At 39.1% G+C, this 16,494-nt stretch overlaps 1 protein-coding gene across 13 annotated transcripts in view; it reads right to left on the minus strand.

Annotated features, from left to right (window-relative positions):
• REV1 (REV1 DNA directed polymerase) overlaps window positions 1-16,494 on the minus strand; it is a 95,786-nt gene that overhangs the window by 12,137 nt on the left and 67,155 nt on the right. For all 13 annotated transcript variants that reach the window (XR_007130004.1, XR_007130006.1, XM_047745062.1 and 10 more), the window contains 5 exons: window positions 12,281-12,409; window positions 9,427-9,581; window positions 7,007-7,126; window positions 1,417-1,637; window positions 1,015-1,187 (listed from right to left, as the gene is read on the minus strand). Coding sequence is in view for 11 of the 13 variants with exons in the window: in XM_047745062.1 (XP_047601018.1) it covers window positions 1,015-1,187; window positions 1,417-1,637; window positions 7,007-7,126; window positions 9,427-9,581; window positions 12,281-12,409 (798 nt within the window). In the remaining 2 variants the exon portion in view is untranslated. The remainder of the gene's footprint in view (window positions 1-1,014; window positions 1,188-1,416; window positions 1,638-7,006; window positions 7,127-9,426; window positions 9,582-12,280; window positions 12,410-16,494) is intronic.

The raw sequence follows: 16,494 nt of genomic DNA on the forward strand, positions 1-16,494 counted from the left end.
TCTCAGAAAAGGTATTAATAAACTAGATCTGATTTTTCCCACAGAAACCATGTGTAAAAAGATCATTTTATTCCAGAGTTAGGGCCCAACAACCAACTTATTATAGAAATGATCACTAACAGTGTATTTAACTAACTACAATTTGAAAGACAGGTACGTATCAAAATGTTTATTAAAATAGGTAAATATAACAGCTAAATCTTACCAACTGCATAAAAATATATTTTATAAATATGTGGTTTCACATACAATTTATAATCCCTGTTTTCATGGTGAACAAATGTGTGAGTGACAAAGCTGGCAGCTGCCTTTGACTGAGAACAGTCCTCTTGTGACTTCTGTCAACAACACCACACACAAAAACATAATTGGTGCAACTGGCATGAGCTAAAAAACTTTGTGTTTTTTTTTTTTAATAAACACACAATTCCTTATGCGTGGCTTTCAGGTCAGATGTCTCAACACTTTGACAGACAAAATACAGTGTACCGTTGGTATATAAATTGGTACACAAAAATAAGTATTTTCTTTTGGTCATAGTTTCATATTCATAGTTTCATATTCGCGGTCCTCACATTTAAAAAAAAGGGGGGGTTTAAATGCTTTCTCCCAGTCTGCAGAGACTACAATAATTAATCATTTCAGAAACAGAACCTATAACTCCCTAAATAAAGCAAATATTTCATTAAAATCACTTTCTGAAGCACTGTGCTGAGGATTCCCTCCAGGACCCTGTTGCCACCCACAACCGTCACCACCCTTTCCTTCTCTCCGTGAACGGAAGTCCACAGCCTCAAGACTCCCTCCAAAGGTCAGGCACGCAGGTTCCCATGACCAGACGAACCTGAGGGCAGTGACACGACAGCAATGGCCTTGGGCTAAATATCCAATAACCCCAGATTGTACAGATCTTTATTTAGACTCTTCCTTGGTTTTCTTCCTTTTCCTATTATTAATTGTAATAACCTGCACTGGAATATCAATTAGTCAAAATCCTTTTACACATAAGCTTACCTGGCGATGTGATCACAAATCCCATGGCCTCCAAATTTCGCAGTTTCAACTGGGGCCCCAGGCTTTCGCACCATGACTTTGAGCGTCAGGCGTTTACCCTTCATGCCGGCAGCCTCAAGTCGTCGCTGAATTTCTTCTGAAAGATTCAGAAGAAAAGCTTCCGCTTCTTTTGGCTATGGAAAGACAAACAGAAAAACTCCATTGTTTTTCTAAACACCGAACAATTCTCAAGTATTTTCACTTTCAAAATCAAACATGTATACTCTTTGTATCCTGAAAGCTGCAGGAACAAGAGTATAAAGTATTCAAGCAACAAGAGTCTATGGGCTAGCTGGAGAGATAGGACTAGGTGGAGAGAAAGAACAGTAAATAAATGGATAAAACTCACTAAGAGATCAATACCTGGGTAAACCTTATTCCATAGTTGATCTCAGCTGAAATAGATTTTCTTTCCTTTTCAGTTCGAACTGGTCTATCATCCAAACCACGGCAGAACCTATAAAGCATCTGACCTGTTTTGGGACCAAATTCTTTCTGGAGCTTTGCCATTGTCATATATTGCAAGTCTCCACAAGTTTTAATTCCCAAAGAGGTCAACTTGGATTCCATTGAACGTCCAACTCCTAGAAAAGGGGATAGTATAATTCTTTAATTCTGCACATAAACCACTAAAAACAATTTAGCAATGCAAAATAACTATCATTCATTCACAAAACAACTAGTTTAATCTCCCTCAAAATTTTTAAGTGACGTAACTGAAACATCTCATAGACTTTAAAGAACTGTTTAGTGCAAATGCTAATAAAGTTATTTCTAGAATCCTCCCCTCAATCTGAGCTCCAGATATAGGTGAACCTTCTCAAATATGTGTCAACTACATAAGTTCTCAGAAGAATGCCATCTTTATTCATTACTGAGTAATATCAAGATTTCCATCTTATTGAGAAAATCAGCAAATGAAGTTATAGGCTTGTTTACATGGGCCTACAGTATGACCTACATGTGAAGAGACTCACGAGTGTTAGGGATTCTACTATGATTTCGGTGATGGCCAAATTTCACGACAGTTTCAGTCTCACTTTCTATGAATGGAAACTAGAACAAGAACTTATGACACAGGTCCAAACCCAAGAATGTTATTGCTGTCACACTTGATAAAGTGACTTGGGGATGAAACAACATGGCAGTGAGGGCAAGATAGATTTCTTTTACTAACAAAGATTATCTCTCTAAAAGGTCTCAACCACCCCCACAGCCGGGCCAGCAAGCAGCAGTCCCTGGGTCCTTCTCTTCCAGACACCGGGTCTGAGCTTCACCTGCAGAATGCTGATGAGTTCTGTTGCTCTCAATTTGGCCCAAATCTTAACAAAGGTACACATATCTGGAGAGATATTTGAGAGTAACCTAGAGAAACTAAAATTCTGATCAGAATGGTCTGCATACTACCAAATCAGTAATTTCCACCAATAAGGAAAAGACTGTTTCTGGGTTTCCGCAGGATCTCGTGGGACAGCTGAGTGACAGCGGCTACGCTGTGCTCATCACTTGAGCATTTGTTTTTTTTTTTTTTTTAAGATTTTATTTATTCATTTGTGTAAGAAAGAACGCATGTGCACACACAAGCAGGGGGAGTGGCAGGCAGGGGGGGAAGCAGGCTACCCGCTGAGCAGGGAACCCAATGTTGGGCTCGACCCCAGGATCATGACCTGAACCGGAGGCAGAGACCCAACTGACTGAGTCACCCGGGCATCCCATCAATCATCATTCTTCTAGCGGCTATTCTGTGAGCAGTCTTCAGTCCAGGTTCTGCCAGGAGCAGCTCCCGGAGCAGTTACATAGGATATAGGGTTAGAAGGCTACCAACCTTACAAACGATCTATGGCCATGGAGACAGGCAAGACAAGTTTAAAACAAAAGTTTTTCCCTCATGGACAAGATGAAAGGTGTTAAGCGCACTGCCTCCCATCTGTGCCATTTTAAAGTTCAAGTAAAAAGAGAGAACAAGAAAGAATACCAGAGTCTGCTTTAACCTCAGCAAAATCTGCCAGAGGAATACCATTCACAAAAAGGTAAAATTCTAGGTGAAACCCATCTAAGTATCTTTCAAGATGGAGAGAACCCCAAGGTAAGAAGCAAATCATACCCAAGGCTGGCCAAAGTCAGACACTCTACACACTATTCATCGTTCAGGAAAGGCTTTTGGTCTCTGTTACCCCACTCCCCACTCTAAAACTGTGATATTTCCCTTAGAGATCTATAAAGCTGATATGTTCTCACTGAACTGCAAAATCAGCGAGAGGCAATAATCGTGGGTTATTTCTATGTGTGTGGCGTGAGGCAGGGGAAAAACCTACTGTTTTTGAGAATATCTTCAATACAGTGGAACAGAATTATTATTCCTAATACAAAAGAAAGGCTATCATATTAAATATCACCAAATGAACAATGATCAACCTAATCTAAGTGAATTGTCCCTGTAAGGAGGAAGGGAAGACCCTGTCCGCTGCAAGCTCATCTAATGAAACAAGTGGGAGAGGGAGGCAAGTGGGGGCGGTGCCCCACCTCTAGCCCCTACTATACTGAGTGGGGAGGAAAAATTAATCAGCACCAAAATCCTGACAGTTGTTAGTTTAACTGCCTTCATCATGGAAGCATTTATAAAGAAAGGAGGCCCCTCAAAGGGCACTGAAATTGAGTGCAGCCACCTAGAAAGGAAAAAGTGAAGGAAAACATGCTAGCTTAGAACCAAGTATCCAAGGAGAGAAGGAGGAGGAAAAAAAAAAAAAAAGATGTGGAAGCTCCTGGTCAAGCCACTGGGACAAAGACTTGCTTTCTCTCCTTGAAGGGGAACTATTACTCTAAATTAAAAATTGCCAGTAATGTCTCCTCCCCTGGCATCCAGACTTGAAAGTATAATAAAGACACAGGAGAATCAAGTTTTAAAGAAAAAGGTTTTTACCATCAAAATAGCACTGTCCAAGAGAACTCTCTGTGATGATGAAAACGTTCTCTACCTGTGCTGTGCAGTCCAATAGGCACTTCCCACATGAGGATGTTGAGCACTGAAATGTGGCTAGTGCAAAAGAGGGACTGAATTTTCATTTTATTTGTAATTCATTTCACTTGAAATGCTACTGCCTTCACTTAGCTCCCGGTTCCCATATGACAACACTTTAGATCTTTATGTCCGCCTACACGGTCGTCGAGTTTCTCTGAGAATGGCTGAGGGCCCAAACCCAGCATGGGCTGAACCAGGTGCAGATGGTCCTCACGGTAGGGGCACAAACATGAGGTGAAAGGCCTGGCAAAGATCTCAAAGAATTCACAGAAACAGGCTATTGCAATTAAAGAGTCGATGGGGACGATCCTTTCTTTGACTAAATAAACAGATCTCATTAGGTACTTATTTGTTAGCGTAACATATAATCACTATTCTGCAGAGTCCCTGAAAACATAAACTGACTTAGTAATGTGTTTTCTCCTTCTCGTGTAGCTACAATAACTGTGTAGAATGCTAGACACACTGTGTGCTAAGTAAATACTTACAGGCACAGAGGGCCAGAGCTTGTAGAGGACAAGTGAGGTGTAATCATCCTGAGTTTCTTCTGGCTATTGGTTAGAGAGCAAAATTTCCCTAAAGCATGTTCCACAAGATGTTAACGGGCACTATATATTCATCTTCAAATGTCTGTAGGAAATTATTACTTTTTAACAAAGATAAATAGGTTTCTTTATTGTAACAATTCTCAACTTTTACTAAGCGGACCCTCCACCAGGGATGGTTCCTGCATGCATGTGAAACCTTTTTAATCCCCCCCCCCCCCCCCCCCCCCCCCCCCGCAAAGAACAGCCCGCATTCTGTAGAGCACACTTTGGGAAAAGATGATTGCAACACCATCTTCTACACAGGCCTAACAGTGCAAAGCAACATTCTGCATGCCTTTGTGAAAGGTTCTCAATCGATCTGATTAACAATTTGGGAATTTGATAAAACTCAAAAGACCTATGGAAATCACAAAGAATTGTGGGTATGAAGAAGAGAGGAGGCCACATGGGAAGGTGGCTTGCCAGAAGGAGCCACTCTTGCTGCCCTCCCACTGTATTTCAGACATCCCTGAAGAAATGCAAGGCTATACTTAAGAATTTTACCAAGACAGGGAACTTCACACTTGCCCTTCAAGAAATAAAGTCCCTCTAGCCAGCAAGCAAACTAAAGTGAAACGTTCAGGAAATACATACTGTGTATAAACAAACAAACAAAAATCATTCCGTTCAAAGATGGTGTTACACTGAACTGTGTCTCCTGAAAATTTGTACGCTGAAATTCTAATACCCGATACCCCAGAATGTGACTGTAATTAGAGAGAGAGCCTTGAAAGAAGTAATTAAGATAATGAGGTTGTATACAAATGGGTTCTAATCCGGTATGACTGCTGTCCCTGTTAGAAGAGGTTAGGTAGGGCAGAGACACATAAAGAAAAAATACCATGTGACAATACAGGGAGAAGACGGCCAATCTACAAGCCAAGGAGAGAGGCCTCAGAAAACCACCCTGACAACTCAATCTTTGACTTTTAGCCCCTAGAATCTTGAGAAAATAAATTTCTGTTACATAAGCGGTGGCATTTATTACGGCAGCCTGAGCAAGCTAATGGAGATGGCTAGCACAGGAAGTCCGAACACACAGTTCACATGCAGCTTTAAATACACTGTACCAGCTCCTTCTTACAGAAGCCTGCGGTAAGATGTGTTATTAAAACTTTGAATTTTACTGTCTAAAACTAATTTGCTAGTTTGAGTTTAGAAGATTATTCTTCCAATTTAATCTCAAACTGACAATCAAAATGTCCTATTTCACATTTCTAACACTGACACATTCTTTTAAGTGATTTACTGGGGGATCAGGAAGCTTTAAAACTAACCTACTATAAAATGGCATTTTGGTCATTTACTATTTGATAGCCTATAACTAATTTCTAAGTGCTTCAGATTTATTTTTATAAGATGTAAGAATATACATCTAAAAATTTCAGTAAATCTGCTTTTCACAGGCAAATGAATCAAAAAAACTTTCACTGAAAAGGTACGGTCTTGAATTTTCCCCACCACAAGAAGAGTGTGTTTTTAACAAATAGGATTATCTGAAACAATATCAAGGATTACCGCATGGTTTAGAGAAATTTCTTAGAAAGAGGTATCTACCATAGCAAATCTAAATATTTAATAAATGTGAAAGGAACTATCCTGTAATTATTAACTGTGAAATAATTGTTCTACAAAAAAAAATTACATCTCCTCAAGGTCCCAAAAGGGCAACTGTTTTTCAGTTATAATTAATTATATTTGATGATTTCTCTATGGAAAGATATTTACAAGCTAGGTTAGCCACACAGTAACCACATAACAATATAAAATAAACATCCTGGCTCTTAGCAGAGAAAGGTAGAGATGGACACTTTACTTCTACCTCTGATTTAACACAACCTAATACTTTGTCTTTAGGTTTTATTCTTCCTAATAGGATTCATGTATTTTCTACTTATACAGCTTTGCTTACTAAACTCAGAAACCTGTCATGAGCCCACCAGTATATTTTTATAAACAGAGGAATCGATTCTCAAAACTTTTTATTTAGCCTAGAAGTACACAATTTCAGTTAAGATTTATTTAAAAGACCAAAAGTCAACTTCATCATATTCTTTTTAAAATGATTGCTAGGAATTCCCTGATCTTGCCATTTGAGAAATATTTAAAATAAAATATGTGAGAAATAGAAATAAAAGGTAACATTCAGGTCCTGATTAGTCAACTGAGGGGATTACTCACTGAGGAATTCCAAATTCTGTTATTCATGGCACTCAATCATGGATGATAAAAAAAAAAAAAATTTAATTCACATGTTTTGGAACAGAGAGTAACATTGTAAAATTATGAAAAGCACTAATAGATATTTACAACCAACCAGAGTTAAAAAGCAAAGATCTATATTTACCTGGTAGATTACTAACTAGCTGACCTCTGATAAAATCATCTACTTCTTCTGGTTTTAAGTGGTATTGGCCATCTGGTTTTGCTTTTCGAGTTGCCATTCTAGCAAGGAGAATATTAGAACCTATAAAAGTTAAAAAAAAAAAAAGTTTTCAAGAAATATTCACCACAGTTATTTTTAAATTAAGATTCTTAACAAAGACACCTACAGACAAGTTACCTATCAAATTTCTTTCAAAACCAATGAAAATAAATAATTCCCAATTCTGATCATTTCAAACAGAGTACAAAACTAGCAGAATTTTGTTAAACAGGACATATAACCTGCATGGATACTGGATAGAGGCTTCCCTTTGCTTCCAAACTGAGTGTCATTTCAACATCTCCTACTCTGGTAGGAGGGGAGAAAGCAGTCCCTAACCTTATGATCGGAGATGCAAGCACTGGGGGTAACGATGAGAAATTCCATCACCCTGCCAACCAGTGTGTCCAGGCTAAACAGGGAAATAAAGCCAAAGGCATGCTCCTGGATGGGAGGGAAAGGGAGCCTTAAGAACCCGAAGTCTCACTATATAATCAGAACATGTGCAGTGGAAACCAAGGATAGGCAAGTCTTATAAACAGAGAGGGACAACGAGGTCCCAGGTGGGGTGTGGACGTGGAAAAGTAAAGCAGAACAGAGCCAAGACAATGGGGGAGGAGGGACAGAGAAGGTGTCAGAGCCCTGTAAGAGGAAGAATTTATGGAAGACATAAAAAGGACATGCCTCAGTTTTACAGAAGACTTTTGTAACAGCTATGTGTTTTCCTAGGGTAAATATGTAGATATTCATGAAGAGAAAACGTTCTGCAAAGTCACAGCAAAATGATAAAAGTGGTGAGTTGTGGAGAGGCAAAAGAGGTTGAGGAGTGGAAATATCACGTGGAATTTTCATTTTAATTAATGACTGAACTTAAAAGAATGTACTCATATTGTCACACCTGTAAATTAAAAAGAACTTTTTAAACAACTAGAACCATGCCAGATACTGGAATACAGATAATAAGCCCTTAAATGAACACTGAGATCTGCAGGCCAAGCACAGGGGAGTAGAAAGGTAGGCTAGCTAGAACTGGAGGAATGCTAAGAATGTACTATTCATGTTTTTTATTTTCTGTATGTTATGATGTTTTGATATCTTAAAACTCTTGCTGGCTGGGAAGAGATGGCCCTCCCAGGGCTAGCTGGTTTTTAAGGACGGAACACAATTACCTCCCTTAGGAGCGCACCTCTCACATGCAAGCCAGCCACCCCCAACCATCTCCTCATCAAGCTCACACACAAAGACAGTATTTTCCTGCCTTAAATCATCCAGGCAGGACACCAGGCAACTAGTATAAAGAGATCCCCGTTTATAGTTCTAAGTCCACAGGATTATCCAAAATAGTGAATCCAAAGCTGTTTATTTTATCCAGCTTTTCCCACAGAAACCCCAGTAAAGGTTCTGGCCTCTCTCCTGCTTCAGCCTCATGACCAAAACTGGGGGCTTCCCCATGTGGCCCTACGTGGTACAGCATGCCTTCTCCTCTTCTCAGCAAGTGTAAGGAATAAAAAACCTGTCCATGGCATTGGCTGCTCTGTGTCATCACTCAGCTCCCTCCATAAAGTACAATTCCAAGGGTACAAATGAGATAGGGAACTTCAGGGGAAAGAATATTTCTGAATGAAAATGGAGAAGGAGTAGTTGGAAATGACAATGACAAGCTAAGAGGAAGTTACATCTATCTCCCAAGCCTGGGATATACAGAGTACAGGAGCAAACACAAGTAAAACAGGTATCCTGGCAAGAGCTACTGAGGATATGTTCCAAAAGGAGGAGGTGACTCAGGGAAGCTGAGGCATCTGAGAGGCTCAGAGGGCACAACTGCAAGAGCCAACGAAACAAGGAAAACTGATTACTAAGAGCCACTGGTAGACTAAGGGTGACTTCTGGAACTGAGAGGGAAGGAAGGTCAAGCATTCTAGGAAGCTAACGTTTCCCAAGTAACTGAATTACACCAAGTCTCACAATAACACTTAATTCCAAATCCCGCCCCCCACCCCGCCCAACCACCCTGCTTTAAAGGAAGCTTTGGCTCACTTAAAAAGAATGTTTACAAATACTGAATTCACTTCTCCCCACTTTTGAAAAACTAGAAATATTCCAACTTGTTTATCCCAAAGACAGTATCATCATCAACCATTTACTTGCCTTTCTAACACGTCTACCTCACGTACTGCACAAATTTGAGCAATGCTAAGAAGGGTCTTAGATGTCAGAGGTCTATGCAGTATGGTAAAAAAACAAAATCTAAAAAAATCACTCCTAAAGATTAAATGATATCCAATGATCATAAAGCAATGCTTTGAGTAAAGGGAAGGGTACAAGATAAGCTGGATACTAACCAATTCCAACGGAGGCCGCACATTTCGTCTGGTCTTTGATTTCCATGCGGACAGCATTTGCAAATTCATCAGGAGTAAGTCTGGTCTCTGCAAGGATCTCCGTGATGTCTACCAGTGCTTCATCACAACTGACAGCTTCAATGTTATGAGTGTAGCTGTCAACACAAAGCAAAAGCAATGCATCACTCAGCAGCTTGCCCTCAAGGAGACACAAATGTGGCAAAGTCCAGTCTTCCTCTGGCATCTTTTATTACATTTTCTTTTAAGACTTTTTAAAATGCTATAAAGTATTAGCATTTTAATTAAAGTGGCCCAAGTGCCATTATTAGTCACCTAACTTTTAACTATAGAACTAATTAACTGGTATTTTCTTTTTCCATATTAACTACCAAAAATATAGCAGAAATTATCATTTCAGTTTCCCTATGCTGAGGATACCTTTGTAAAGCTCTGAATAGCTAAAAAGGAGTGGGCAAATTAGAACTGTCATAACATTTAATCTAAAAACTGTTCAAACATGGTTTACCAGAATCCTGAACAGATAAAAAAATCACATAAATCAAGTAATTGATGATCTCCTCAATAAAAATACGATTAAATACCTTTTACTGTAGCAGGCTTAGAATACAGGATATAAAGGTCAATCACCCCCAAATACCTGTCTGAAAGAACACCAACTACATTCCCTGAATGTGGAAATACTGTGGGTTTTGATCACGATCTACTGACACAAAGGACTTGTTTTAATTAGCTAGAGAAGAGGAAAAGGAAGAACAGAGCTGTCCTATGGCTCCAAAGCTAATTAAATATGCAGAACACAAATGGAAGGCAACCAGAAATGCCTCAAGGTCAAAAACGTACCTTCAATAATCTAGATGGTAACGTATACTATGCTTTGTCTCACCTACATCTTGCTGCAGGTTACAGATCGGAATAATTGGCTAATTCATTTAAGAATAAATATCTGTATTCATTTAAGAAATGAGTGTTTTGGGGGCGCCTGGGTCGCTCAATGGGTTAAAGCCTCTGCCTTAGGCTCAGGTCATGATCCCAGGGTGCTGGGATCGAGTCCCGCATCAGGCTCTTTGCTCAGCAGGGAGCCTGCTTCCCTTTCTCTCTCTGCCTGCCTCTCAGCCTACTTGTGATCTCTGCCTCTCAAATAAATAAATAAAATCTTAAAAAAAAAAAAAAAAAAAAAGAAATGAGTGTTTTGTTTACACTTAAATAAAGGGTGAAATCTGTAAGAGCAGATGGGTATACCTGGCAGGAGGAATTCTACTTTCCAGTGAAAGCTGCCCGAGGTGTGGAGAATATGAAACCAAGGATTTCCAAAGGATGGGAAAAGAGTAACACTGTGCCATGTTTTCCCCCAAGTATAGCCACATGCCACTGACAGTGTCTCCACAGACTAAAAGGATCTCAGGACTAGCATGTGTCATGGCTCTCTCTCAAATCCTCCTGATGTGAGATTCAGGCAGGCAGCTGCCTGAATGCCATGATGCTTGGAACACAGAACACGGGAGACCATATCCAGCTCAATCATCCACTCCCAGCCCTCACTTGGATGCTTCTCTTGAGCTCAGCTCTGGAACAGGATTTAAAAAGCACACTTTCCACTTGGTAACACCAACATTCACATAGGTGAGATCTTAAGGACAGCTGTGATTATAAATGACTTATTCAGCACTCAGACCTACATACTAATACTAATGCAAGATAACTTTCATCTATTCCTTGTATTTTCTCTCTCCTGCTCAAGTAGAGAGTGCATCTCGTTTCTCTTTGTAGGACCAGCTGTATTAACAACTATTTGTACTTCATAGATACTCTATAAATATTCAAAATCATACATAAGAAGGGAGAGGAAGAGGTGAAGACAGAGGTGCAAGACGTATCTCTTAGAACATTAATACACTCCAAAGGTCAACGAACTTGGCCTACTGTCCAGATGCCTGTTTAGGTAAATAAATATTTAATGGCACACAACCATACCCATTCATTAGTGTATCTGTCTTCACTTTAAAGATTCTATTTATTTATTTGACAGACACAGATCACAAGCAGGCAGAGAGGCAGGCAGAGAGAGAGGAGGAAGCAGGCTCCCTGCTGAGCAGAGAGCCTGATGCGGGGCTCAATCCCAGGACCCTGGGATCATGACCTGAGCTGAAGGCAGAGGCTTTAATCCACTGAGCCACTCAAGTGCCCCTGTGGCTTTCACTTTATACAGCAGAGTTGAAGAGCTGGAACACAGACCTTATCTAGCTCTTTATAGAAAAAATATTCCATCTTCTGCTATAGCATATACACAGCCTGCCATGACTTATTTTAAATTTTGAGCTTTGAAATATACCTGTACTATAAATAAAAGTTAATCTCCTTTTCTCAAGCCAACTAATCAACCATCCACAAACTATTGCTAAAAACTAAGTTTTATAAAAACTAACTTTTGGCATACCTAATGATTTTAGAAGATAAATGGTTTTAGAGTCTCTACTTGTTAACCCATCAGTTCTATAAACAAAACTATAATTCAAATGTAATAAAAGAAAATAAGGCTAAAAAATGCCAGTCCTTCATCAGTCTGGTTCCAGAGGAAGAAAACGAGAGCCATGAAGTTCTACAGGCAGAGAATCAATTTCCACTGACATCAGGAAGCGTCAGAACAGTCTGAGCAGTGCCAACATGTCCCTTAAGACTGAACTACTGATTATTGGGCTGACTGAGGAAAGGGCTCCTGAAAGAGAGAAGCATCCAGCAAAAGTGGCCAGGACACCCCTAAAGAACACCAGACCCTCTTCACTATTAGATAAAAGAAGAAGAAGAGACGTGGAAGTGACCACAGTGCTTGCTATACCTTGCCAGTGTTTCATACATTGTTCGTGCAACTTCCTTATAGGCATGAAAATCATATGGAACAGCTTGAAGACTGGGACAAAGTTGTTTAGCTTGCCCAAAAAACATTCCATTCCTGATGCCAACTTGTCTAGAGAAAGAATAAAACACAATGGAGGTTAGACTAGGACTAATTTTCAAATGCTTAATCAAATATCAAGTGTTGACAGTGTCTTCCCCATGCCACCAATATACAATTTTCACTTAATTCTCATTAGGGATAAAGAACAAGCATTAAGAAAACTAGTAAGTTTGATTTTCTCCCAAAAGAAAATTGCACAATGGTCTGATTAGTGTAAATGACATGTAGATGTACCAAAATGTTATTAAAAACCAGATTTGGCTCTTGTTTGTATCTGAAGCTTTCTCCAAAGACTCAGACCTCTGGCCCCTTTGCAGAGATGCCAGCATGCCATATGCTGGTGATATCACAACCACCTCAGAGCAGGAATGTACTGTCAAAAGAGGTTTTCTTCCCCTAACACATGGCACACTTTGGCCAGGATTCGTCCCCCAAAGACAAAGAATATATACGAAAGAACTACACAAAACAGTGCTATGTGACAAACAGACAAAATGTACTCATCCTATTACCACCCAATTCCCAATTGACCAATTCCATGCTCCTGAAGTGGCTCCACAGTGGTTGAGATGCCAACAGCATTGTATATGGTGGCACATCACTCTGGGCAGGAGCCAGGGTTCCAGAACTTTGAGGGACCTAATTGAAAATGGTAAATTTTAAATCTTTTGTGTGTCTCAATGCCCCACATTACCTTTGATATTTGGAGCATTCAGCACAAAACTATAATCATGGAATTATACTTAATTAGTAAAATTCCATTTGACCACTTTGCAATGAATCAAGAAAAAAAAATACCTCAAAGTAAAAGCACAAGCGAAATAAGAAGCACCGTTTCACCAAATTATATGCTCCTATGTAAATACAACAAATAGTTATTCTATACATTCATGCAATAAATATTTACTAGGCTTTAATTACTCAGAGGTCTCTGGCACCCTCCCCATCTCAGACCATGACTGAGAGCCACCACAGAAAAGAATGCCCCAAATTATTCAGAGGTAAAGGGAAAATCATATGCATTTTTTATGGACAGGAAAACAGTAATAAATTATCTGACTGCAAAGCTCCCAGTAGATGACAAATATTCTAACAGGAAGGAAAAGTGACAGTGAAAGAAGTGACGAGTGACAAACAGCATGGGAAGAATATTTTTTCATTCATTCAACAAAAATTTATGTCTCGGGCATTTTGTGAGGTGGTAGGCAAAAGATGGTGAACAAAACAGACCCCATGATATTCACAAGGATGACCCTGCACTCACCCAGCACAAGTCAGATTATAATCAATGGACCTTATTTTGTAAGGCAGAGAAGTATATATATAATAGTTTTGAAGTCTATATAAAATCACATACAATTTAAGACATTTTCGGTAATGCTGGCTATTTAGGGTTAGCATGCATAAGCTAAGCTTACAAATTAAAGGTAATTACTCATTTTTTGAAAAATGTGTTACATAATTGTTATAACATTATATTTACTATAATTTTTTCCACTTATTCAAAAATTTTCAAGGGCATATTACTTAGGAAAACGTAATACAACTACTTATGTACTTGTGCACATATACAGCTTGGAGAGAAATGCTTAGGAGCCACTAGAAATGGTAAGGAAATTATAAACAAAAAAGGAAAACTAAGAGATTTCCTGTAACTAAGGGAAACAAAACACTCGGAGTTGGTAGTTGGGAAACTGGATTTGTTTCACAGAAAATAAAGGAGTAAAGGCAAATATCCAACAGTCGGAAGTGACTTTTTGCTACGATGACTTATCTACTTCTGTCAACTAGGTCCCATGCAGGAAAAACCACCAATACTCCATCAGCGTGTGCTACAGAAAGCAATTATTCTCAGGCTTACATTGCACATGTAGGTCACTGTCCATTCAGCGTGTTAACAGGTATCCGTATCAATAAATACAGTAAAGCATCCTTAGAAATCATTTAAAAATTATTTGATCTTAAAAAATGTGATTTAAGGATATTTGTAGATTTGTAGAATACTACGTATTCATCTGCCTATCTACCTTCTCATTCTGTAAGAAGCTTGCTCTTTCTGATGAGCAAAACGACTAACAGTAATACATATTCTAGCCTTTGTATATACATCCTACCTCTCCATGAGTTCTACCATCTCGTGGGCACACACCATCCTTTGAGACCCATGATCAGTCTGTGTCTATCAGAAACTCATGAATGCATAAACCTGGGATGATCATCCCCACAATCTAGTCCCCACTCCAGCCCCAGAAACATTTCTCTGATGCAACTGTGGATATACATATTTTTAAAAAATCTTCTCACCTAAGGAAAATATAATTATAGGACAGTCACAAGAAAAGGGTATCTAAGAACTGTTTTCTAGAGACTTTTATTATCAACTGCTTTCTACAAAATGAAAATCATAATTAAGAAACGAAACCCCCTTGGGGCGCCTGGGTGGCTCAGTGGGTTAAGCCGCTGCCTTCGGCTCAGGTCATGATCTCAGGGTCCTGGGATCAAGCCCCACATTGGGCTCTCTGCTCAGCAGGGAGCCTGCTTCCTCCTCTCTCTCTACCTGCCTCTCTGCCTGCTTGTGATCTCTGTCAAATAAATAAATAAAATCTTAAAAAAAAAAAAGAAACGAAACCCCACTGCTGTGGGTTGTGTGGGCTTTTTTCCTTCTTAACTTTCAAATTCCTTTTCTCATCACTTTATGTATCTCCTTAAAACAATCACCAACTAAGCGTCTTGCCTTTGGCCTATATATTGTCACCCCAATTATTCTGCAGTACATTCAGCTTGACAACACCATCTCTGATGCAACACAACCACGACATCCAAACACCAAAAGCGGCTAGCACCTACACAGCTGTGGCTACTTGAGTCCAAAGCCCTCAGGAACAGGAAAATACTTTCACCCCTGAGGTGGACTTCTTATCCCTCCCACCCAACCCTACTTGGTGGCCAGCACTCAGCTTGGGGGTGCCGAACTAGAAGGGACATCCTTCAGGCAGTACATAGGGTAGGCTTTCACTTCACCACCAGTTGAGCAGAACTCAAACACTGACAGAGCATTCCCAAGCTTCCCCACACCCTCCAGATGTGAACTCAACTGTCCAGCAACCAGATCCACACATTGTCACACAGTAACTCAGTGGGGAAAAAAAGACTAACCTTACTGAGCACAACACAAAATCAGCTCTGAACTGCCTGGGCTAATAAAAATAAAAAATCCAGAATGCATCTGGTATTTGTCTTATCATTTTTATTAAAGTTTTCAATTCTTGGGCTACATTACCAACCAAAATGAAAAAGGTTAAAATGTAATTTTGTCAATAAGAAAGGCAAAGTCAGTCCAGGAGTAAAAGTTCCACATGTCATAAATGGAAAGTAATTTAAGTATTTTATAATTATAAATGTCTGATTATAAAGTTTTCTTAAGTATCTTTTTAATAAAATAACTGGCAAGATTTTAAAACTATTTCAGTTAGATGATACTGAAATATTTTTTGTTCCTATTAGACTTCTTTGAACAATCCCAACTTTTAATCAGGACTGAAAAATGTTACATGTATCAAATCATTTGTTGTACACCTGAAACTAATATAATGTTGTATGTCAATTATATCTCAATAAGAAAAGTATGAATGACAAAGCCATAAATAAAAAAGACTGAAATATATAACTGGTAGAGGACTCTGTTTATTATTAAATACTTTAACATTTGCCAACAATATGTAAATACTTGCTGTGTTATAAAGGTAAAAACATCTGTTCAGTTATCAGGAAAAAAAAACCATAAAGATTGTTCTTTTAAATTAATTAATTCAGGGACACCTGGGTGGCTCAGTTGGTGAGCAGCTGCCTTCAGTTCAGGTCATGATCCCAGGGTCCTGGGATCAAGCCCCACATCAGTCTCCCTGCTCAGCGGGGAGCATGCTTCTCCCTCCTACTCTGTCTGCTACTCTCCCTGCTTGTGCTCACTCACTCTTTCTCTCTGACAAATAAATAAATAATCTTTTTCAAAAAATTAATCAATTCATTACTACTCCCTCTAGTTTTACAACTATTACAATTGATTATTTTTAAATGATTCTTTTTTAAGTATGAGG

Source organism: Lutra lutra, chromosome 9 (assembly GCF_902655055.1).
Source record: "Lutra lutra chromosome 9, mLutLut1.2, whole genome shotgun sequence".
Lineage (NCBI taxonomy): Eukaryota > Metazoa > Chordata > Mammalia > Carnivora > Mustelidae > Lutra > Lutra lutra.